This window comes from Adiantum capillus-veneris, chromosome 26 (assembly GCF_014529385.1).
Source record: "Adiantum capillus-veneris isolate H3 chromosome 26, ASM1452938v2, whole genome shotgun sequence".
In the NCBI taxonomy this organism is placed as follows: Eukaryota; Viridiplantae; Streptophyta; class Polypodiopsida; order Polypodiales; family Pteridaceae; genus Adiantum; species Adiantum capillus-veneris.
The window spans coordinates 80237461-80261565 of record NC_140956.1 but is presented as its reverse complement, the minus strand read 5'-3'; the positions used below and the strand labels follow the sequence as shown (position 1 = coordinate 80261565).

General features: G+C 42.5%; 1 protein-coding gene across 2 annotated transcripts; it reads right to left on the bottom strand.

The window, feature by feature from the left end:
• Positions 1–3639: 3639 nt before the first annotated feature.
• LOC147423716 (uncharacterized) lies at positions 3640–10190 on the bottom strand. 2 transcript variants are annotated; one of them, XM_086502048.1, is made up of 3 exons: positions 7706–9365; positions 7408–7468; positions 3640–4732 (listed from the first exon to the last, which is right to left on the bottom strand). In XM_086502048.1, exons 1-3 carry the CDS (start codon positions 7958–7960, stop codon positions 4023–4025), a joined length of 1026 nt encoding a protein of 341 aa, XP_086358174.1. In that variant the 5' UTR covers positions 7961–9365; the 3' UTR covers positions 3640–4022. The 2 variants fall into 2 exon arrangements, 1 of the variants encoding a protein (XP_086358174.1); XR_015186658.1 differs by adding an exon at positions 4825–5164 and having other exon boundaries at positions 4596–4732; positions 7408–10190.
• Positions 10191–24105: the final 13915 nt, after the last annotated feature.

Here is a 24105-nt window from a genome sequence, read left to right as displayed (position 1 = left end):
GCAACATCATTGTAAATCATCACAAGTGCACTTGCGGGGTCAACTAACTCATCATCATTTACATGGGCATCTATAACAGAATACTTGTCGTGCTCAGGGTCAATGACAGCATCATCCTCTTCGAGATTCTCTGCCACAATGGCAAGGCAATAGTCCTCTCAAAGGTCAAAAAGCTCCATAATTTCGTTAAGCATGACATACTGCAAATCACCAATACGTATGGTAGGTAGAACACTAGTAGGCAAAGCACCCTCCTGAAGCTGGACTCCCTCTAAAACCTGCAAGGAAAGGCTTCCCCGAGACTTGGGCTCTTGACCCTCCCCAATCTGATCCTCTAGCGATCCCTCTGCAGCATCAACATGCTCATCCAAAACTAAATGCAAATATAAAATAAAACCTGCATAATATTCAGCCACTCAACACTTGCGGTTATGAAGTGTATACTTGTAGTCTGTTATCCGCAAGTGCACTGGCAGCTTAAGGCAACTCCTAGAAAATATGTGTTTCTTGGAGGAGTTCGAATTGATATCCTTCATGTGAACAAACGAACTCCTTGTATCTCGACAGTGCCACCAGACGATTGCTACTGGTAGGTCTGCTCAAAACCTGATAGGTAATGTTGCGTGGAGACAATCCACTCATGCAAAGAAAAATCTGGATCGAACATCGGCCTGATCTCTGTCTCTCACTGCTGAAGCCCAATGCGGTATAGAAAATGAGATAGTTTGTCTTGGGGGACATCCTGAGAGCAAGGCACTTCCTCACCTGCTTCAACATTGAAGGGTTCCATAACGGAAATTCAAAAGCGAAGATAGACGAGAGAGCACAACATCCAAACACAGGGCAAATGGGGGAGCAAGTCATATTTATAGGACTCACGAGGACATTAATGACATCGATTGACATGCATCATGGGGCCGCCGTGCATCATGCAGTCGTCGTGGAATGGTCGCGCCACAACGCGAAACTAGTGTCGCCACTCCAAAAAAGCACCGCTATCACGTTTTGGCGCAACAGCTTGTTGTCGCGTCATAACGCGATACGGCCAGTCGAGAGTACTGAGGTCCGCCTCCTCGCGTTGTGCCGCGATGCCTTTTTGTCGTGCCACCCGTGCATCATGCAGTCGTCGTCATGATGATTACGCCACGTGTCAACCGCCGTGGAACGGTTGCGCCACAACACAAAACTGGTGCTGCCGCTCCACAAAAGCACCGCTATCACGTTTTGGCGCGACAGCTTGTTGTCATGTCATAACGCGATACGGCCAGTCCAGAGTACTGAGGTCCGCCTCCTCGCGTTGTGCCGTGACATATCGTTGTTGCTAGGACAACCCGTTGGGGCGCTTCTTTCCTCGTCGTGCCACACCATGCATAGGCAGTGCCACTAATTTCAGCACCACCAATATCGCGTTGAGTCCCAATGTGCCACGTGGTGCGTAATCATTATGCTCGCACGCTTCCCGTCATACCTCGCAATGTCATGATTAATGCAGCCGCCTCTTCTCATTATACTTATCCGCTAATATAAACACCCCCCCCCCCCCTTTTTTTTTCTCATCGTTTTTTTCGAAGTGTCTCTAGTCACTCTGCGTTTTTACCCAAATCCAGATTTCCATATTTCCTCGCATTCTCCTCGTTCAAGTCATGGCCCGCACAAAGCAAACATCATGGAAGGTTTATCCTGGCCAGTCTGGCTCGTCTACAGTGCAACCGTCAACATCGCGGGTGATTCCGGGTAAGACCATGCCGCCGCAGTTACGGGCAACAATGCGAAGAAGAAGATACGAGCATAATAGGAGCGTTCTACTCGAACTTCGTAAGCTCCAAAAGCACATTTCATTGGCAATACCTAAACTGCCATTCCAGAGAGTTGTTCGCGAGATTTGCGAGCAACACAACCAGAATTTCCGGTGGTCTCGAAGTGCAATGGGGTGCTTGCACGAGGCCACCGAGGATTTTTTTGTAGAGCTTTTCCAGGACAGCTACATTCTCTCGGCCCACGCCCATAGGCCAACATTGATGCCGCGAGACATCAACACACTTCGCCTTCTCAGGTTCAGGTATGACAAAACAATACAGCCTGCCGGTATTTCGGACCGAAAGATGGACAATATTCTTAGAATACCACCTATTGACAAGGTCAAAGTTCATGAAGTGTCTACACAAATGCATGGATACAGCACCCATCTCAACACCAAGCGGGACACAACAGAAGACGATAGTGAAAGATTGGAGCAGTTACGCCTTGAGATGATGGAGGAACAAATGGCAGAATCCATCAGCGACGCCAACGCTGATGATTTTTCATTGTTGTTTCCCTATTTCCATGTTGGCTTTCCTTTGTGGGGACGCATTCTGTATTTTCCCTATCACCCCCACGAGATTGCAATTTTACAGAACCGGACGAGGGAACTCACAGACTCAATCATCAATTGCTTGCTTTGGTGCGTGCTATTCTTTTTTTCACAATAAATTCTTTAATATATTCAATTTTGTATGACACGAATTTCTTTATAGTTTTGTAGTTTCAAATTTGCCTTGGAATATGCAAGATGATGTCGTCGTCCTTGACTCGAATCTCTCGGTCGTTTTGACGGCCGAGGATACATCTTTAGTGGAAGTAGTTGATTGGTTCCAGTCAGTGAACATGGAGACGACAAAAAATTTTGTTCTGGCTTATCATGAAGGGTACGCAATGTTTTCAATAGTGAAATTATTTTATCTTGAACTCTAATTTATTGTGATGACATATGTTTTGCTTATGTTTATTTGTAACAGCACTCAGTGGAGTCTTGTTCTCTTACACCTTGAACGAAACCGGTGCTACCTTGCTAATTCATCCTATGGATTTCATGGTGAAGTACGTAGGTAAGAGGTTTTGTATTTTGTTCGACATCACATAGAATTTTGTTAAAAGTCGCTTATGAATTTAATTGTATTTTGCGCAGATCTGTTCGAAAGCTTGTGTCTACTCTTGAAGCTTTAACGTAAGAGTAGATATATGAGAATCTTACGATTATTAGTTGCAAAGTCCCTAAGCAGGACGATGCTTACTCTTGTGGATGGAGGGTCTTAATCAATGCAGAAATTTTGTTAGGGGTCATGCTTGATGAAGTCGTAGGAGTGTAAGCATTTGACACTCGTTTACAGATTTGTATCTTAATAAGTTAGTAGCTATGTTAATAAACATGATGTTCTTAACGTAGGTAAGAAATTTGGAAGATTATTCAAAGGCTGATGTTTTTTCGTTTAGAAATAGAATGATTGAAAACTTGATCAATTGCGCGACCATGCATCCAGACGGAGCACGTGATGCTTTTATCCCGCCAGCACCAAGGCCCATGCATAGGCCTCCGCCAACAAGATACCCCGTGTCTGCCATAGCAACACAAGCACATATCAATATCTCCCCAGATGCCTCCCCAACCCAAGCTCCCACCAGCTCTCGTCCTCAAGAAACAGATCCAGAACCCCCCACCCAGCACCTCTCCTACTCATGAAGCAGCTCCAAAGCCCCCAAACCCCCAAGCCACCACCTCTCCTCAACCTCAACCAATAGCCCCCACATCACCGTACGCACAAGATTAGAAAGAGATTATGAAATGTACTTTTGAAAAATTGATTACAAGCAGTGGATCGAAATTTGACTTTTGTTTTGATTATGGTTCAAAGTTTACAAAATGTTGTGTACAGCTTTCCAAAAAATGGGATGAGGATCCAATGGTGTTTGGTAATGTAGAGAGTTGCCTTTGTTGAGTAATCTTTGAGAATAGTATTTGAATCATTGTGTATAGTTAATTCACTATTTCAAGTCTGTCGCTGATAATCTGTGCACAAAGAGTCGTATTTTCTTGTCTGTGAGGTACCTGCAATGCAACGTACGCGATAAGACATTGGGATACATGAGCACGATAGAAACATCAACGTATAAAAGTAATACATGTAGCTTAGTACCTTTCGCATGTTACACTTGAAAACAAATTTTGAAGGCAAATTGAAATCGAACTCATTTAACAGATCCTCTCAAACTTGTCTTAAAGTGACATTTGATCTGACCACAACAACTGTAAGCAAATAATTTGAAAACCATATCTTGATGGACATCAAGGGATTAAAAGCATTGTCACTTAAATCTTGATCCATAGCTACCAACTGACCATTCCCTCGATGCCACCTCATGTAGTAGAAAGAAACTATAAAATTTTGTGATGCTATCATACACTTGCACACAATCGAGCGCTTGTCAACTTTGCACAAAATTCCTTCAGAATCACTGACATCCCAATTATCATCCAAAAAATCAAGGCAAGTTTGGAATTTGCAGATGAACATGGTTTCTGTTTTTCTAACCTCCTCATCGTGGAAGAAATCTATAAAGACATGTAATGGCATAAATAGACTGACTCGTACTTGCCTGCTTGCAATGTTTGGTCGCAAACACTTCAAAATTTCTTGATGAAGCTTGAGTTTAAAACACTCAGAGGTTTCTGAAGTTGGAACTGGCCATTTTGGGGAATCTTGTTGGGGAAGAGGGAAAGGTTTCAAAGTGCCAAATCCATGGACAGAGCAAGGGGCGTTGTAAAAGTAGTCGTAAAAGAAAACTCCCCTCTCTGCGAGAGCTCTTCTTGCACTAGTTATGTACATAAGTTCTTCCACCGAAGCATGAAAAGAATCAAAAATACCAATTCTGCACTCAACTGGTTGCCAGTCTTCTTTGTTAGAAGGATAAATATCTGCAAAAACAAAAGATAAGAGAATGGTCACAAGAAATAGTCAACAAAATAACTTGAAGGATCTTTAAACTTTTTAGCAATATAGTAGTCACATAGTTTGGTCTATGAGCAGGAAACCCCAAAGGTGACTGTTGTAGTCGTAGTTCGGAGTGCATATATGCATGCTCAATGAGCACCTCTTTCACTGTCTTTCCCGTTTGAGACAAGCAAAAATCTTTCACACGTCCTTTATAGCTATTGATGAATTCATTTGACATCCGTTTTCTTCTTCTTGTTTGAAGCAGAACCCAACTACCAATGGTGACTGTGGTAGACATCCAGCGACCATGGTCTAAGTCAAAGCTGTTGAATAGTTCCACATATTTAATAGAGGCGGATGGTCGTCGTGGTCATCTTCCTTCCATCTCTGCTTCTATTAGCTGCAAAGTGACACTACGCAAAAAAGGTAAAAGAAAAGAGACTCACTAGTTTACACAAGAAGTAGTAGCTTGAAAAGTGTTCATCAAAAGGTGTGCCTCATTGAATGTGAGTTATGGCACATTCGGCGTTCGTCGCCCATGGTAGGGGAATAATTTGCACAAATCGCGTCGTATCTTCTTATTCAAATCTTTTTAACAGAAAAAACTCTTTTTTGAAAACGCAAAAATTTGAGATAAAAATCAAATAAATTGGAGCTACCGTTGTGGTGACTCAAACTCTAGTGGTCGAACATCATTCTCTCTCTAACACCAAAAAGTCATTTTTTGAGTCCAAACTTTTCCTAATGCACTTGGGTTGACTTTTTGAACTTCTATATGCACTTCAGCTTTAAGCTTGCAATACCTGGCTCCACTAAAGTCTGTGAATATCTGGGAGTTCTCTGAATCTGGCTTTACTCTGATCAATAGGATCTTGTCTCCTGCGCTGCTTTTACTACTCATAAGATACCTATGACCTTTTGAATCTGTGTATAAAACTTTGTCTCCATTGTAGCCACAAAGTTGTAAAATCTGGTCTTGTGCAATTGTGCACGTGTTGCCACTGCTACTAGCTTGCTCTGCTATACTTGAACTCTTGGCTCGAGATGAGTCCATGTTGGCTCAATCTACAAAAACTATCAATTGGCGGATTTTGACGTTGCGTAGCAAAATTTTTGCTGCTCGTACTAGCCTAATCTGCAATCGCATGTGCGTTGTGTCTCTGTTTGTGGAAGCTCAATTGCAATGCAATTGCTTGCACTATCTATCTAGCATGCATAATTTTTGAAATTTGACTGCCGCTCAATCGGCTGTGAGTTGGTCGATTTCTCGCTTTTTCGGATTGATCTCTTTTAATCACTGTTTGCTCAATGTGATTTTCCGACGGTGAGTTTTTTTCTACTTTTCTGGCTCTTTCTCGCTTTTCTGGGTCTTTTTGAAATTTTTTTTACTATTCTGGTACTTCCTGGCTTTTTATGGGCTAATTCTGAGCTTTTTTGTCTTTTTCAAGCACTTCCAGTGATTTCCTTTTCATTTTTCCTAATTATTTGTGAAATTTTGAAATTTCTAAATTTTCTAGTCTTTTATGATTTTTTACGATTTTTTTGGAAAAACTTTGATTTTTTATGAATTTTCTTTTTTTTTTGAAGATTATGATTTTTACTGTTTTTTTAATTTTTTTCGATCAATTTTAGATTTTTTAATGAATTTTTTGAGTTTTTACAAAAAAAATTATGTTTTAGGGATTTATCTGTGTCAGATTGTGATTTTTTGTGATTTATTTGCAAATTTTTAGATTTCTTATGGTTTTTTATTTTTTTTAATTTTTGTGATTTTTTATTTATTTGTGAGTTTTTGGATTTTGTGATTTTTATTTTTTTGTGATTTTTTCTATGTTGTTTTTGGTGAATTATCTGTGAATTTTTTAATTTTTTAAAAGAATTTTCTAATAGGTTTTTGAAAAATTTTATGAATTTTTAAAACTTTTTTTATTTTTTTTTAATGATTTTTATTTGATTTTTGTATATATTGTGGTGTAGTGCGTGAGCCGGCCCAAGGTGTAGTGTCAATGTCCCGAGGTCGTGTGTGCCAAGATGATGGAAGTCCGTTGTAGCTTCATGATGATCAATATAAGTGGCTGCCTCGCTAGTGGAAGGTAAGCATAGTTTGGTCTTACTCCCGTGTACACCACATTGGTGGAGGAGACGGGCAAGGGTTAGTTAGAAACTCTTTTCTTGATTTTCTTGGGGAATACCTATGACAGCGATGGCAATGCTGCTTGACACTAGCGAGAGAGAGAGAGAGAGAGAGAGAGAGAGAGAGAGAGAGAGAGAGAGAGAGGCTATCGCTGCCTACAGCTCATGAAAGGCATCACTTTCTTGGTGTCCTCCTTTATCTGCTTGCGAGACTCTACTACACATCCCTCCACGAAGGAGTTGGGTGTGATGGTGCTTATTAGAAACCAACTAGTCTTGCTTGGTGGGCATTGCTATATGTAGAACATAACAGAACATACCCAGATTGACATCAAAGTATCTATGAGAAAAGAAAATAAGTGTGTATCTGTTGATATATAGATATGATGATCGAGATTGAGTATGTACTAATAATGAGAACTACTCAAAAAAAAAAACATGTAGCTAAACTAAACTTAAGCAAGCTCAGAAATTACAAAAAGAATCAACAAACTATAAAAAATTAAATTGCAGTATTACCGACCTGATAATCGCATACGAGTGTCGTCTAATTGTCCAAGTCGAAGGATAATGTTTGTGTCAAGCTACATAAAACCAATGTGAATAGTTAATCATTTCGTGTTGCAATGAAGCGTCACAGAGTAATAATGCTAATTATACAGTGCACGTCATGCAAAAGTGCCATACAAAAGTATGGTGGAGAGTTGGCACTGTGGTCTCTCCAAAAATTATAAGAAACGGAAGCCGTGCCCTGCCCCCTAGCATTTATGTGTTGCGCCAAGCAAACGCATAGACATGGAAATTGACTTCAAATAACGGACCTTGCAATGTTGTCGAGTTGAAGTCGTGCTTGTGCAATCAAAACGTCCACTATTGTGAATATATGTGTCAAGCAAAAACGCCTGCAAGAGCTTGGATGGCCATCTGGTCACCCATTCCACCTTTCTCTTCATTGCCTCTAATTTTGCATGGCAAAACTGGTGAAAGTCCTCGTCGATCTTCATTAATTGGTCTCTGTTGTAGTTCTCCAAAGCTTGCAACAAATAGCGGGCTCTCCAAGCCATGCAGTGAATCATGCTTGGGAAACCTCTCCCATAGCTTTGTGTGTCAAAGTGATATTTTCTTATCGAGCTTGTTGTTATCTCATGCTTCTGAGGTGTGGGGGAGAATCAGTAGATGCTCGTCGGAGGCTACTGATCAAGTCAAAATATGTCATGCTTTTAACTGCAAGCTTGGGGAGAGATGGAAACGATAGTTGCGGGTGGCCAAATAAGGAGAAATTTGTATAGATACCAACTTCAGGATTTCAACATCATCTTACGTCTCAACTAGTGATGGAGTATGAGTGGTGCATATCGTTTATAGCAGCGCTGAGAAGCGTTCTGAAAATCGTTTATAGCAACACTGAAAAGCTGAATCCACAGCCACGTAAGGAAAAGCTTCTTGTTCTTCGGGACAAGGTTATGATCAAGTCTACCACATCAAAAGATCTTCAACGTCCATCCTCCATTGTTATAGAAGGGCATAACATTTTTTTTCGACAATCCTTGACTACCAATGTGATCGTGAAATCTTTTTCCCATCTCAGCGTTTTCCAAATTGCCAATTAGCCAGTCGCTTGCATCTTTCCATGCGCTTTGTGTCCTGATGGTGGCAGAAGGAGAACCAAAGATCTGCAAAATGAGCTTGAGCATTCAAGCAAAAAAGCGGTAGCATCAGGTGCACACTGGGTGAAAGTAATAGGAGAGTTCGTCCAAAAACCAAAATCCAAGTGGCTTGAAATTATACATCGGTGCCTCATCAAATGTCATTGTCATCCTTTCAACAGACAACACAACTAATCCTCCTCCAAGCCATCTTTAGTATTCAAGAACCAGAGGTTGCCATCCTGCATTGCAGAGAGAACACGGTGACAAAAGATGCCAGAGAACCTGTTGGAGCATTCTGCATCGACTCTGTGATGAAACCCTCGATCCTTAGTCTTCTTGAAGGCACCGAACGCAGCCTGCGAAGTACCAGTAGAGCCAGAGGTGATCGTGGACTTGAGCTTTGGGGCCGTCAGGGCCGGCACTGCCTCTCCTTTCTCCATCGCTGTGTCCTCATCCAGGAGATCGTCTTCCACATCTGGCTCGAAATCCAGAGTGTCTATATCTTGCGTTGCCATTCCACGCAGCTAAGGATGATCGGCAGCAGCCAAGTATGGTCGGCACAAATGCCTGCTGTAGACCTTGACAAATAAGCTCGTCGACACTGTCGCCCTGGTCAGCTACAGATGATGCTGGTTGATGCCCTGCTATAGACGGCACCCTGCTGCTACTGTAGGAGAAGTTGTTGTTGCTGCGAACCTGCTTTTATTACTTGGAAGCTTTTCAAGACTGCTTTTTTTTTAAACAACTCTTCATGGCGTTCTTTTTTTAAATTTGACCCATCTATCATGTGGTGGCTTCTGCTACGGGATAGAGGAAAAAGAGCCTTTGGCTCGGCTCACCAAGTAACTAAAAGTAATGGGCTAATGGAAACAAGTGCTGAAAGAAAGTAGACCAAGGCCTAATTGGGTTTTCTTGACCGAGGGACAATGGAGTGACATCAAGCAGCAATAGATCTTGCACCTTCTCATTACCCTCACCGCTAAGTATAGCAGCTTGGACGGCAGCAATAGATCTTGCACCTTCTCATTACCCTCACCACTAAGTATAGCAGCTTGGACGGTAGCACCATATGCCACTACTTCATCAAGGTTAATGCTCTTGCAAAGCTCCTTGCCATTAAAGAAGTCCTGAAGAAGCTGTTGAACTTTGGGAATTCTGGTTGAGCTTCCCACAAGGACAACATGATGGGTAGAGCTCTTGTCCATTTTGGCATCCCTTAAGCACTTCTCAACGGGCTCCATACACTTTCTGAACAAATCCATGTTCAACTCCTCAAACCTGGCTCTCGTAATGGTTGAATAGAAATCAATTCCTTCATACAAGGAGTCAATTTCAATGGTTGTCTGAGCAGTGGATGACACGGTCCTCTTGGCCCGTTCACAAGAAGTTCTCAACCTGCGGAGAGCCCTGGGATTTCCAGTAATGTCTTTCTTATATTTCCGCTTGAACTCCTGAACAAAGTGATTTTCCATGCGGTTGTCAAAGTCTTCACCACCCATTGTACCGGATGCATGGATTCCTCCATAGAAGGTTTCATGGGCATGCCTCCACACAGAGTAATGCGCGTTCACACGCGCAGGCTCCAAGCAGAAGAGCAGGCAGCAGCAGCAATAAGCTTCCAGCGCAAGAATCGCCCTCCTCACGGCCAAGCGAGAGCCATTCTTGCCTTACACGAGAGCTGATGACGTGATTACGGAGGCAAGGAGACGTTGAAGAGGTTGGCAACTAATGAGCTTCTGGCTTGTGCGTAGCCCCTGATTGACTGGGAGCAAAGTGAAAAGCAAGAAATGTGAGAAGGGTGGTTGCTGGTTCGGGAGCTGTGAGCAAGCGTAGACGAGAGCTCCAAATCATGCGTTTGTGTGCATGGCAAGGGCAATAGCCTTTCTCTAAGCAGCGCTCTCTCTCTACCCAGTGTCAAGCAAGAACTCCATGGCTGCGCCAAGCAAGAAACCCCCGCAAGAAAGTGAATGCTTCAGAAAACTATGCCCGCCGCCTCCACCAATGTGGTGTACTCAGGATTGGACCAAATAGGCTTGCCTTGCAAAGTGCTCGGCTGCTCCTTATATTAGCTTCAACGGTAACATACCAACATGCCTGTGGTGTGTGGTCGTAGTGTCCGATTACCTAGTGTGGGAGGAAACATGTTGGTTCTTGGTGTACAACCATCTTGGCATGTTACCGTCGAAGATAATATAAGGAGCAGCCAAGCACTTTGCAAGGAAAGCCTAGTTTGGTCATATTCCCGTGTACACCACATTGTTCAATAAACCATTGCACCAAACTTCTTTCATGAGATTCAATGTATGTCACAAAAAGATCGCATCCAAGTCGCTATGATGGAGTCCCCATAGTGTATCCGGTATAGACATTCGCATTGGGATAGCGACCTGATGCCATGCCTATGTCGAGATGTATGTTTTCTCTCTTGTCGATTCTAGCCCCCAAATTCAGTCCCAACTCCCAAGCCGTTGTATGATCACTCCCCCCGGATGAGGCGTTGGAGTTGATCCCTTTGTGTCGAGTCCTTTCTCAGCCCAAAACTCTAAAAGATGTCCATCTTTTTCTCCCTAAGGGGGGAGGTGTGGTGTGTAGGGTGTGAGCCCGCCCAAGGTGTAGTGTGAATGTCCCGAGGTCGTGTGTGCCAAGATGATGGAAGTCCGTTGTAGCTTCATGATGATCAATATAAGTGGCTGCCTCGCTAGTGGAAGGTAAGCATAGTTTGGTCTTACTCCCGTGTACACCACAATATATATATTTTTGGCCTGCCCAAAGGGCAAAGGCTATAGAGATCACTTCTCTTTTTGCTGACTAAAATATAAAAAAAATTGAGTTCTATTTTCAAGCATTTTTCAGCAGGCCAAAAATGCTTATTGGTTGAAATAAGATAGTGGGCACTCATTTAAACGTGAAGAGTTTGTAAATGTAATGATGATGATAGACATGTTTTGAGTTTTGAAATATGAACTGAAAAGGATTTTGGACTCCTTTGATTTATGATGCATAGTTTTATTTTTAAAATAAACAGTTTTTGAGTGGTTGGGGCCTTGGACTCACGAGGGGAGAGCCTTAAAAAGAATCGAGTATTTAATAAAGCCCTTTGGGATAATGAGTGAAAATTCAAAAAGTTGATTTCATTCAGCATTGAAGTGAGAAGCTGCCATCACGCCCAACCTTTGCATCCCTCCCCCGCCTCATCATCTTCCTGCGTGGAGTTTTAACTCAATTAATACTGCATCACACCTCCTATGTTGAGTACATGCTCAAGCTTAGCTTCGCCATCCCCGTTTTCTCACTGCCTGTTGTGGACTGTCTCCTTCTACTTCTCCTCATCCAGGAACTGCAACAAACAGAGCTTCCCTCTTCTGCTCGATCCCTCCACATCGTCTTTGCTTCCCTCTTCTACTCGAGATCCCTCCACATCGTCTTTGATTCCCTCTTCTGCTCGAGATCCCTCCACATCGTCGTCCTTGCACCTGATTAGAGATAGAGAGAGAGTCAAGTCGTTCTTAGCCGCCTGCAGCGAGGAGAGAGAGAGAGAGAGAGAGAGAGAGAGAGAGAGAGAGAGAGAGAGAGAGAGAGAGAGAGAGAGAGAGGGGGGGGGGGGGGGGGGGGGGGGGGGGGGCCTTTTTATAGTGCTCCCTCACAATGCTGTCGCCAGGCTGCCCTTTGACACACTCTGGCTCGGCGCTCTCTCTCGCTCCATCTATCTCTTTTTTAAAGCCATTACCACAGAAACTAAATTTGATTTGACACCTCACTCAGAGGATACTGTTGGGGTATAAAGCCCAATGTGGTCGCCCAAGTAAGTGGGCGGGCCGCCAGGTATGTACACATATTCTTTTGTAAAAACCTAATAAGAACTCACTATGCTCTACACATTACAGTAGAGCGAGTTCACCATATCGTCATGCTCTTCTTCTCGCACTCTCTCTCGCGTCGCACTTCCGCTCGTACTCCTTCAACTGGTATCAGAGCTCAGATCGAGGCTCGGGGCAGCACTGCAGGAGGCTAGAGTCACCAACTCAGATTGGAGTGAAATTCGACAGGTGAAGACACGGCCCCAAATCCTGTGGGAGATCCCGGAGAGCTTGGTGTTCTCAGAATTTCATTCTCAGGTCATCTCGGCCACCGTTCGGCTTCGACAAAGGTATGCGTAGGCCATTTTCGACTACGTGGTCTCAGCGGGTGCAGATCCGACTCTGTAAATTTGGGGTTTTCGGCCTACGACTGCAGGTGCTGAGGATATCGACACTCCCAGAGTGTTGATTTGTGGCTGTCTACACATCGAAGGACGACTCACAGTTCTTGGAGGCGTGTCACATACGACACGGGCACATCTACACACAGACTATAGGCGACATCCACTAGTTCATCAGGTAGCTTGTGTTTGCTGCTTGATATTCCAAATTTCATCCTGACATTGCAGGTACTTCCACATGGGATGTATTGTGAGAGATGATGTATGTCTGTTGAGGGTTTGCTGGCTGTGAGTCACGGAGCAACCGTCGCAGTGGTTACAACATACAGTGGGAAATTTGTGGATGTACGACTTTGTGGGAAGTCTATGTACTGTCAGATTTACAGCAGCCTTTGTTGAGGGTCGAGTGAGGTTTTATTGAGCTGGGGGATTCTCGAATGTTGAGATTCTTTCGGTGATACAAGTCTTGGAGCGATCCCTCGAGCACCCTTAGATAGGCAGCTAGGATGTATTGACTGTGAGTTAGACAGTTGGGATTGCATCTTTGCTTTACTGCCGTTGAGGCATTGTCACAGTCTATGCTTATAGGACACTGACACGACAGTGAAAGACAATATAGGTGCAGGACAGGTTTACCCGCAGCTTACAGTGTCAGAGAGACAATGTTTTTTGAGCTGTTTTTTGGTATGTTTTTAGTACACCAGAGCCATTTTACAAAGGAGACTCTGCCAAAATTTCTGCAGAATCTGAAGCTTTCTTGGTTCATTTGACAGGTTGATATTCGTTCAGAGGTCAGTTTACAGGGGAAACTCTGCCGAATTTTTCCCAGAAAAGTAAACTACTGTGAAGCGTAGCTATGGCTGGATCACAGGACACTGCTCTTTACAATATCAAGAAGCTGTATGGAACCAATTTCCCATTGTGGAAGAATCAAATTTGGCACGTGTTGGTACAAAAGAAGTAGATAAAACCTATAAAGCTCAAGGGGATAAAACCAGAAGATATGGACGAAGATGAATGGAGCGAAATGGATGAATTAGCACTTTCTACCATTATGCTGACTTTGGCAGAAAGCGTTTACTTCAATGTAGCAGACGAGATGTCGGCTTATCAAGCATGGTTAAAGCTGAGTGATCTTTATGAGAAGCAGAGTGCAGCTTCACAGGTATACTGGCTTCAGAAGCTTGTTGACTTGAAGATGAAAGAAGGGACACCTATGTCCAATCATCTGAATGAATTCAACACAATCTATAGTCAGTTGTCAGCTCAAGGTGTCAAGTTTGATGAACCTGTTAGAGGTATGTTCCTGTTGATCACATTGCCGGAAAGTTGGGACACTTTTCGCACAGCTTTGAGTAATTCTGCACCTCCAGATGGCTTGAACATAGCACGTGTAGAAGGAAGTCTGCTTACTGAAGAAACCAATAGAAAGACAATGGACAAAGGCAAAGGAACAGCCTTAGTTGTCAGGGGAAGGACCAAAGAAAAGTACAAAGGTGGAAAGAGGAATCAGTCTCGTAGCAATTCCAGCAGTGCTAAAGGCAAGAGTGACATAGATGCTACCATTGTGGCAAGAAGGGTCACATGAAAAGAGACTACAAAGAATGGAAAGCAGAAAAAGGCAAAGAGAAAGCTGAAGACCATGGTGAGAAGAACAAGTCCTCAGTGAAGATTCAAGAAATAAATGTGACAAACACTGTTGCAAAGGATGACAGTCTAGTGTCAGGAGACATCTACTTCTTGAAGAATACAATGGACTCAGCTCTTCTTACAACATCTGATGGAAATGCACTGAGTGACTGGAGTATAGACTCAGGGGCATCAATTCATGCGTCTCCAAACAAGGAGTGGTTTACTTCTTATGTAACCACTAAAGATCATGTTCGGCTAGGCAATGGGCAGACATGTGAGATCTTAGGTGTTGGAGATGTTCAATTGAAGTTTCAGAATGGCTCTTTTTTCACGCTGAAGAATGTGAGACATGTTCCCGCAATTACAAAGAGCTTGATCAGCACAGGTTTACTTGATGATGCTGGCTATGTCACCATTTTTGGACAGAACATGTGGAAGATATCCAAGGGTTCTATGACAGTAGCACATGGAGTAAAGTCTGGAGGACTTTACATGATTTATGTATCAAATGTCTCTAAAAATGTAATCAATGTAATCGAGCAGCTGAACGTTTCTTTGTGGCATAGCCGGTTAGGGTATATGTCCAAGAAGGGAATGGAAATCTTGTCTCTTTCTGGTTATTTGCCTGGCTTTTCATTTAATGATTTTGAATTCTGTGAACATTTTCTGTATGGTAAGCAAACACAGCAGCCACATAAGCATAGAAGCAGTAGAAGAGATACATAGTTGGCACTTGTTCATAGTGATTTGTGTGGACCTATGCCTAACCTATCTCTAGGGGGAGCTTCTTACTTTATGACGTTTATAGATGATTACTCGAGGAAAGTATGGGTTTACTTTCTCAACCACAAGGATGAAGCGTTTAGTGTTTTCAAAACGTTTGTGACACTTGTGGAGAATCAGAGTGGCAAGAAGCTTAAATGCTTACGCACTGACAATGGTGGAGAGTATGTTTCAAAGGCCTTTCAGGACTTTTGTGAGTCAAAAGGTATAAAACGTGAACTTACTGCTCCTTACAATCCTCCTCAAAATGGTGTTGCTAAGAGGATGAATAGGACCATACAAGAGAAGGTCAGAAGTATGCTGTCTAATGCACATCTGCCAAATGGGTTTTGGGCTGAAGCTGTATCAACAGCTGTTCATCTTGTAAATAGATCTCCTAGCAAGGTTTTGCAGAAGGATTCAGTGCCAGAGATGGTATGGTCAGGCAAAATGCCCTCATACAAGCATCTCAGAGTCTTTGGCTGTGAGGCATATACTCACGTTCCAAAGGAATTTAGGAACAAACTTGAGCCAAAGAGTAGAAAGTGCATCTTTCTAGGCTATGGTAATTCTGGTGAGATGGGGTACAGACTTTGGGATCCCGAATCCAGAAAGGTTGTCCGCAGCAATGATGTTCACTTTAATGAATCCAAATATCATTCTAAACCAGAGAGGGTTGAGGAGATTAGAAGAGTTGTCTTCCAAGAAGATGGACCTGCACGTGCAAGACAAAATGTCAGGGCTCAAGAGGAGCAAGGACAGGATAGAGTGGAACCACAGGTTGTGGCTGAGCTTGAGCCACCTATTGTGCGTAGATCTAGACGTGTCACGCAACCTCCTCATAGGTTTGTTCCATCTATGAACTATGTCATGTTGACTGATTGCAATGAGCCTTCATGTTACAAGGAAGCAGTGCAAATGAAGGACTCCGGGAATTGGCAATTGGTCATGCAGTCAGAGATGACAGCTCTGCATAAAAACAAGACATGGAAGCTAGTTAAATTACCACAGGGCAAAAAGGCCCTACCTTGTAAATGGGTTTACAGGTATAAGATCACCGCTCATGATAGTCAGCCAAAGTACAAAGCAAGGCTTGTTGCCAAGGGCTTTAAGCAAGAACAAGCCTATTGACTTTGATGAAGTCTTCTCTCCGGTGGTCAAGATGACTACATTGAGATGCTTTCTTGCATTGGTTTCCATATTAGATTTGGTGTTGCACCAAATGGATGTCAAGACAGCGTTCTTGCATGGTGATTTAGATGTGGAAATTTACATCCAGCAGCCAAAAGGGTTTGTTGAGAAAGGCAAGGAAGATTGGGTACGCCAGTTGTTAAAGAGTCTTTATGGCTTAAAACAATCACCGAGGGCATGGTACCATAAATTCCACATGTTTATGCTTTCTCAAGGCTACAAACGTAGTGAGTTCGATCACTGTCTATATACAAAGAAGGATAAGGATGGTAGTTGACTGATCCTTATTTTGTATGTGGATGACATGCTGATTGCTGGAAAGCACTTGGAAGAAATTTCAGCTTTGAAGTCAAAGATGGCAAAATCATTTGACATGAAAGACATGGGTGAGGCAGGTCATATACTTGGTATGCGCATTGAGAGAGACAGATCAAAGAAGTTAATTTGGTTATCTCAAACAGAGTATATTGACAAGGTTTTGGCAGGTGACTTAGACAACCGAAGGTCTACGTCAGGGTATGTCTTTACATTGGTTGGTGGAGCAGTATCATGGCGTTCTAGATTACAAGATTGTGTTATTCAGTCTACTACAGAGGCTGAATATGTTGCAGCATCAGAGGCATGCAAAGAATCAATTTGGCTTAATCGACTAGTAACAGATTTGGGAATCAAAGAAGAGATGCCTGTGTTATATTGTGATAGTCAAAGTGCTATACAATTGGCTCGCAATCCAGTTTATCACTCAAAGACAAAGCATGTGGATGTGAAGTATCATTTCATCAGGGAAATGCTCGAGGATAAGCAACTTCAACTTGTCAAAGTTCACACCACAGAAAATCCTGCTGATCTACTTACAAAAGGACTTCCCTCAGAGAGCTTTGCGCATTTTCGCAAGCAGTTAGGTGTAGGGTAGTACATCACTTCTCTACATCTCTTGTATATTAGCTTGTATAGTAGCTTCTCTCACACTTAAAGTACCACATTGGACTTTAAGTGGGAGGTTGTTGGGGTATAAAGCCCAATGTGGTCGCCCAGGTAAGTGGGCAAGCCGCTAGGTATGTACACAAATTCTTTTGTAAAAACCTAATAAGAACTCACTATGCTCTACACATTACAGTAGAGCGAGTTCACCATATCGTCGGGCTCTTCTTCTAGCACTCTCTCTCGCGTTGAACTTTCGCTTGTACTCCCTCAGATACATGTGTCCAGTCACATTTCTCTCTTTGTGAATACAAACTCACATTCGCAAAGAGCTACAAAATTCATTACGACAAATCCAATCGTCGTTCTGACGGCCACCTTAGTGAATCCTTTGCGAACTGGCTTGTGCCATCGCTTAACCAGTCGGACGCTGTCCTTAGCAAAGACCTTGATGGGCATGATTAGCTCTTCAACTACGTCCATCTCTCTCCATCTCTCTCTCTCTCTCTCTCTCTCTCTCTCTCTCTGCGTTTCTGCAGATCAATCGTTGAACTTGGGCAACCAATAGGTGAAAAGAAGAAGAACGTGGGGGTAAAGTGTCTCTCTATGACCTTAGCCTGGCCCCTCTACTTTTCACACCTCATCAGGCTCACCCCAGCACTAGCCTCACACGCATTCTAATCTAGAAGCACAAGTGCAGGTCGGCCATCACACGTGGTGAGAGAAGAAGAAAAGGCGCAGTTCAAGTGAGCTAGGCTGGAGACGGGACATTACCCTAAACTATCCCGCGCCGACGCGGGAGTAGTTAGGGCAATGTCCATCTTGGTAAACTCACTTTGGATGTAAGGCAATAGATTTTCAAGCATGGGTGTGTGTGCCTATATGGTCGGCAAACTCACTTTGGACGTTCTGTTGATAGGCTGAAATCGCTTCGCAAACTTGTCCAGATTACATGCTTGGCCTGTGCTGATTAGGATTAAGGAGGGAAATGGAGTCCACAGCAGCGAGGCATTCACTCACAAGTTTCTGGCTGAGTTGTACACGGAGATGGTTTGCACTATAGCTGGCCAGGTCTCGCGTATTCAGGAGCTGAGGGACATAGTGAGGCGGTCCGGGGCGGGCAACAAGAAGAGCAACCTCTAGACACCCTTCAAGGCTCCCGTGCTGCTCAATGGGGCTGGGGCACAACACAACACAAACCAAAACAACAAACCCACAGCCAAATCCCAACTACACAAGGGGCACCACCTAGTTTAAGAGCGAACTAGGACGCAAAAGAGGAGAATCGTTAGAGCAACCCACAAACAAGCAAGGAATTTACACTAACCCTAACACCAATGGAACACTCTCACACACTAAAACACGAGAGAGAGAGAGAGAGAGAGAGAGAGAGAGAGAGAGAGAGAGAGAGAGAGAGAGAGGGAGACAAAGTACTTATGCATCATTGTTGCCCATTACTTCACGTTGGAAGGGAGACAAAGTTTCCAAGGTTAGTCCAAATCCACCCTCCTTGATTCAGCAAATGTTGGGCTTACACTAGTAGGAGAAATGATAGATTTCCTACTCTCAATTGAATGATCACTCTCTCTCTTACAATGGCATAGAGTTCCCTTGCTAATCCCCTATTACAACACATGCACATGCATAAGACAATGAGCTTCCACTCAAGAGCTCCTTCTAGAGAGGTTGAGCTTGGCTTCTCAAGCTATAGCATAGTGCTCTTGCTTATGGCTCCCCTTTGTGCCAGCTACACCCTCCTTTTATAGCAATTTTGAAGGCTAGGGTTACTCCTCTAACCATGGTTGGGTTAGATTTTTAGCAATTTATCTAATTTCTTTTGCTTGGAATTATCAAGAAGTTGGTGGGGAAAGAGAGAGGAGAGAAATGGAGGTGATAGGACTTTTCATAGTGGATTAGTGTTAGTAGAGTTAGTATTAATTTACAAATGGAATTGGATATTTACAATGGGAGTATCCATGTAGGATACAAATAAGGAAGAAAAACTCTTAAGAGGTAAGAAAAGGTGGATTTCTTACAAGGTTGATGCTCCAAGTGTCTTGAGTAGGGCCAATTTTGACGCTTGTTGACGGTCCACTAGCTTTGACGGTACATTTTTTCTCCACTCTTGACCTTCCTTGAGAGACAAGGTAATTGAAGCTAGTTAATCAACCACCATGATGTTGTCTTTTAAGAGAAGAGGCTGAATTTTGTGGTTTTTTTGATAGATATGGGTAATTTGGAGGAGGAAAAATGAGACTAGGTGGTCAATTTTGGAATGAAATTGTGTGTGGGAGGTATGAGTTCACCATGGTTTCTCTTATTCTTCAAGGTTGAGGAGAAGGTGAGTAGGGTGCAGAGAGGAGTGGTGAGAGAGGTGGGGATGATGAGTGGAGAAGTGTGTGTGAAAGAGGAAAGTGATAAAGTGGAAGAGAGAGTGTGGCTGCATAGCATGGGAAAACTGGGGTCCACTAATAAAATCATAGCTCACAGCTCGTAGCTCAAAAAAATATGAAAAAATTTGAGGCAAAAGTTCAGCCCACGAGTTACAACTTTTATTTGTATCACCTTTTCAAATTCGGAGAGCAAGTGAACTTTAAAAATTCAGCAAAACCGACCATTTTTTTCCACTACACAAGGTCCTTGTGGGGTCTTTTTTTGGATGATTCTTTTGAATACCTCCAAGAGTGAGCCCTCCATAGTGCATGTATGCATGCCACCTACCCTTGACCTTATTTGGTAGATCTATAATTGAAGATATTGTTGAGATCATGATATAAGTGAATAGTACAACTAAGAAAATCAAATATTGAGGGGTCTAAAAAATATGTACATGTCAAATATAAATAATATAAGTGGAAAAAATATAAAGCGGTCAAAAGAAATCTCTCTCATTATGAGGCTACCATAAAAAGATAAATATTTTTGGTGTTCTAATTTTTTAGAAAAAAAAAACAAAATAGATGTAGGAAGGGAAAAATCACAATAGTGAAAAAATATACACATAAATAAAACTAGTTTTTTTGGATTTTTGTTGGGGTGGAGTTACACCAAATATAAGAGAAGCTTACATGAAAATATTTCTATATGGAATAAAGAGTATGAAAAATGGTAAGAAAAAATTGTGGTAATGGTGAGGCAATGTACAGAGCATAAATAACACACACCTAGGTAGAAATATTTAAATAAATACCAAAATAATTATGAAAAAAATCTTTTATTTAGGCACTATATACAAAGAAATATTTACATACGCATGGGCCATAATATACTTATATTTTTAATTTTTTAAATTTTTTTGGCTCAACTAGCCCAATGACTAGCTAATTGAGGGTTTTTTAAGAAGATATGGGAAAAGTCCCGTGACTCACGCACTCCTATGTACAGTGAAATGGTAGGGATAGCCACAGTGTTTGGGTGATTTTGGTAGGGTGAGGTAACTCACTGTGTCAATTACAAAGAGCCGAAAAACGGCTATCAATAGATTTTTCGGGAGTGGATATGACAGAGAGACTCAAACTGCTCGATACTTCTACCGTTTATTGACTAAAACATCATTGTTTTGATCATGGGGATTATGCCGTAACTCTTTCCGCCCCGACGTGGTATGATTTGGGGTCGTGCTTAGGCCGATTGAGAGGAGAAGCAAGTGTGTACATGGATTCCCTCCAGCCACTGTAAGCTCAAGTGGAGGGCTTTAGGAGCTTACCCCAGATTAAGAAGAGCAATAGTGGAAGGCTCTAAGCACACCAAGGCAAGCTCATTTGGGACTCTTTCCTAATAGCTTCCTCACCGATGTGGTTTGGTTTAGGAGTGTGCCCCGAATAGATAAAAGCAATACCTTGTGCTTCGAGTCCCTGAATTGCCAACCATGGTTCTTAAGGATCACTTTTTTTTGCGCACATATAATAATGTTTTTTTGTCTACTACTAGGGCACGATGTTGGTGCTCATGCAAGCATGACTGAAGCCATGCAAAAAAGGATGGCTACGGGGCTGAAGAAGGGTGTGGGAAGCATGGGTTCCATACACATAAGCAAGGAAATCGGAAGCCTAAGACCGTGGGAGCAGCCACTTGCATGGAGGAGGGGTCATGGTGGATCTATGGATCTCGCTTTTGCAGCATATGGGGGAGCTCAACCATGTGTGGTCTCTCCCTCTCTCTTTCTTCTGGCGGTTGCCACCATCGGTGGTTGTAGCAGGCCCCTGAATTCATACTCAAAGGGCCATTGCCCTAAAATTGGCTAGGCAGTAGACAATGGTTCCCACTCATCCACTTTGTCGCGAGTAGAGGCAGCGAGCTTGCACCACTTGGAGAGCGGCGGGTGGGCATCATTTGAGACCGATATTGTAAGTTTGCGAGTCTCCAATGCTTGTCAAGGCCTTCAATCCCTATACCCATACCACGGACCCATATCCCTCTAGCCAGCAGCAGTAGGGGCCCTTGAGTTCATACTCAAAGGGCCATTACCCTAAAAGTGAACAGGCAGTTAGGCAGTTGTTCCCACTCACGCGCTTTGCTGCAAGTCTCCAATCCTTCAAGCCGTACACTTGTATCGGCTTGGATCCATAACCCACCAACTAGTTAAAAGGTGAAAATACAAAAAAAAAGTCCAACAACATTGTGAACTTCAAGGCTCGACTCAAAAATATTGAAAGCATGGCTTTGTATTCACAATGTTTCGACAATGTGGCCATAGGGATGATGATACAAAGAGGGCTTTGAAAAAATGCATCAAATTGTGACCATGAAATCAATTTGCAACGTTCAATAAATTCAGAGAATTGAATTATGTGATTCCATTAATTGTCAAGATCTCATCGGTCTCAGAGCAAGGCTCATTCGATAAAATTTTCATGCAATACTAGGGCAATGTTCAAATGTATGACAAACCATGTAAAAGACATGTATTCATCAATAATGAGTGTGATTTATGCTAAAGTATCACGTTTTGTCCTTGATGAAAACAAACGTGAGACTTACTTTGTTGTTAAATGATGTTAGTTAGTATTCACTAAAGTGTTACTGTTGACTTGGGAATGGAAGGAAATGAACCCTTCTTCTCAGTGATCTCTCTCTCTCTCTCTCTCTCTCTCTTATTGTTTCGCATGGATTTCGCTCGGTTTTTGTGTTGCTCGATAAAATTTGCTCGGGGCTTGGTAAGACTCTTAGGCACCCAAGTAGCAACATACATTCATCAATTAGCAATTAAAACTTATCAAATTCATGTGCCCCCAATTCTTAAAAATTTTGGCATTACGACGGTGTGAAAATGAAAAATCGCAAAATTTTCCATCCCTAACATCAACATTGCATTGCATCAACATAGCATAGCATTACATTGCATCTTGGTGGGATATCTACACAATTCTACACATCTCTAGATTCTGAGGAGGTTGAGAATACCACCTTAATTACCTTTCCATTGAAGATCAATTGAATGGTCGAATGCTCCAATCCTTCATAGCAAATTAGAAAGCTAGCAAAAACTAGTCAAATTAACAAGGAGTTAGTGAGAAATTAGAGTGTGTAAACACACAATTGGCAAGATACGGTCACACATAATGGAATTATGAACACAATGCTTCATGCACACACATTAAAAATCCACAAAAACATAAACGCACAAGTGAAATTAGTGAGGGAACGCATTCATTTATACCACAATTACACTAGCGTAGGCCATCGTCCCCAGTAGCGGCGCCAAATGTTGGGGGTCCCATCGTTGCAATAGCTCCAATGACCAACAAAATTATCAATCCGAAGGGATGAGCTACCCGGCTAGGGCATGGAAACACTCACAGGTTAGTGAGCTAATCATGGCAACACAAATGGTTAACTCTACGAGGTGAGCTTCTCGGCCTATGGAGGAGCCGCAATGAAGGGAAATCTCCATATCCACTTCTCTTCACCTCTAATCAACCCAATCACACACGCTACGATTGCAAGACACACACAACACTAATCCTATCATGCAACACACTAATCGCAAGCACATACACATAGATCTATCGAGCACCACACTCCAATCAAACCTACATGCACACACATGCAAAAGAGGGAAATCACACCATATTAGAGAGAGATTAACCACTAATTAGTGAAGATCTAGTTAATCTAAGCATCATAGGCAATCATAAGAAGTAAGAGAGAGGCATAGTGAGAGAGAATGAATCAGTGTTAATCAAGTCTCGTGAGCAAGGAGAAGCTGAAGGACTCCATAGCCACACACCTCAAGAGCTCTCACCAAAGAGTGCTCTCAACAAATGACTTGAAAACCCTAATTTCTTTTACACACTGCCTTATATACCTAGGTTAAAAATATGCAATGTTCGGGCACCCAAGGCCTTTAGGGCTCACCACTTACTGAATCTGCAACCTAGGCACAATAAGTGACCTATTCTTTACAATTTGGAACTCGCATTGAGCCTGTAACACATTAAAATATTACAATGGCTTGAAATAATTCGGGAATTTACAATATGTAACCATTTTGGGAAAACGTGGAAAATGTGTAACTCCAATCTTTACTGCTTCTTTGCATTCATCTTCGATGTGCATTCGTACTTCTTTGATCTTTAGCAGCTTCTGTTAACTGACGTTGATTCAGTTAACAAGAACAAAGATCTCAAGCTAGAGCTAAAGCTAAAGCAGTCACAACATAGAGACCTAGCATTAATGAAGATACAACGAGAAGAAGAGATGCTAAAGGAAATAGCTGAGCTGAAAAGAGTCAACCAGCTACTACGGGATGAAAACAAGAAACGCATGAAGAAGTAAGTGCTTTAGAGCAGCCACATATTGATATTCACTCAGTCTCTTTTGCTGAGATGAAAACACAACCAGGAAAAATGCTAGGTGGCAAAGAAGA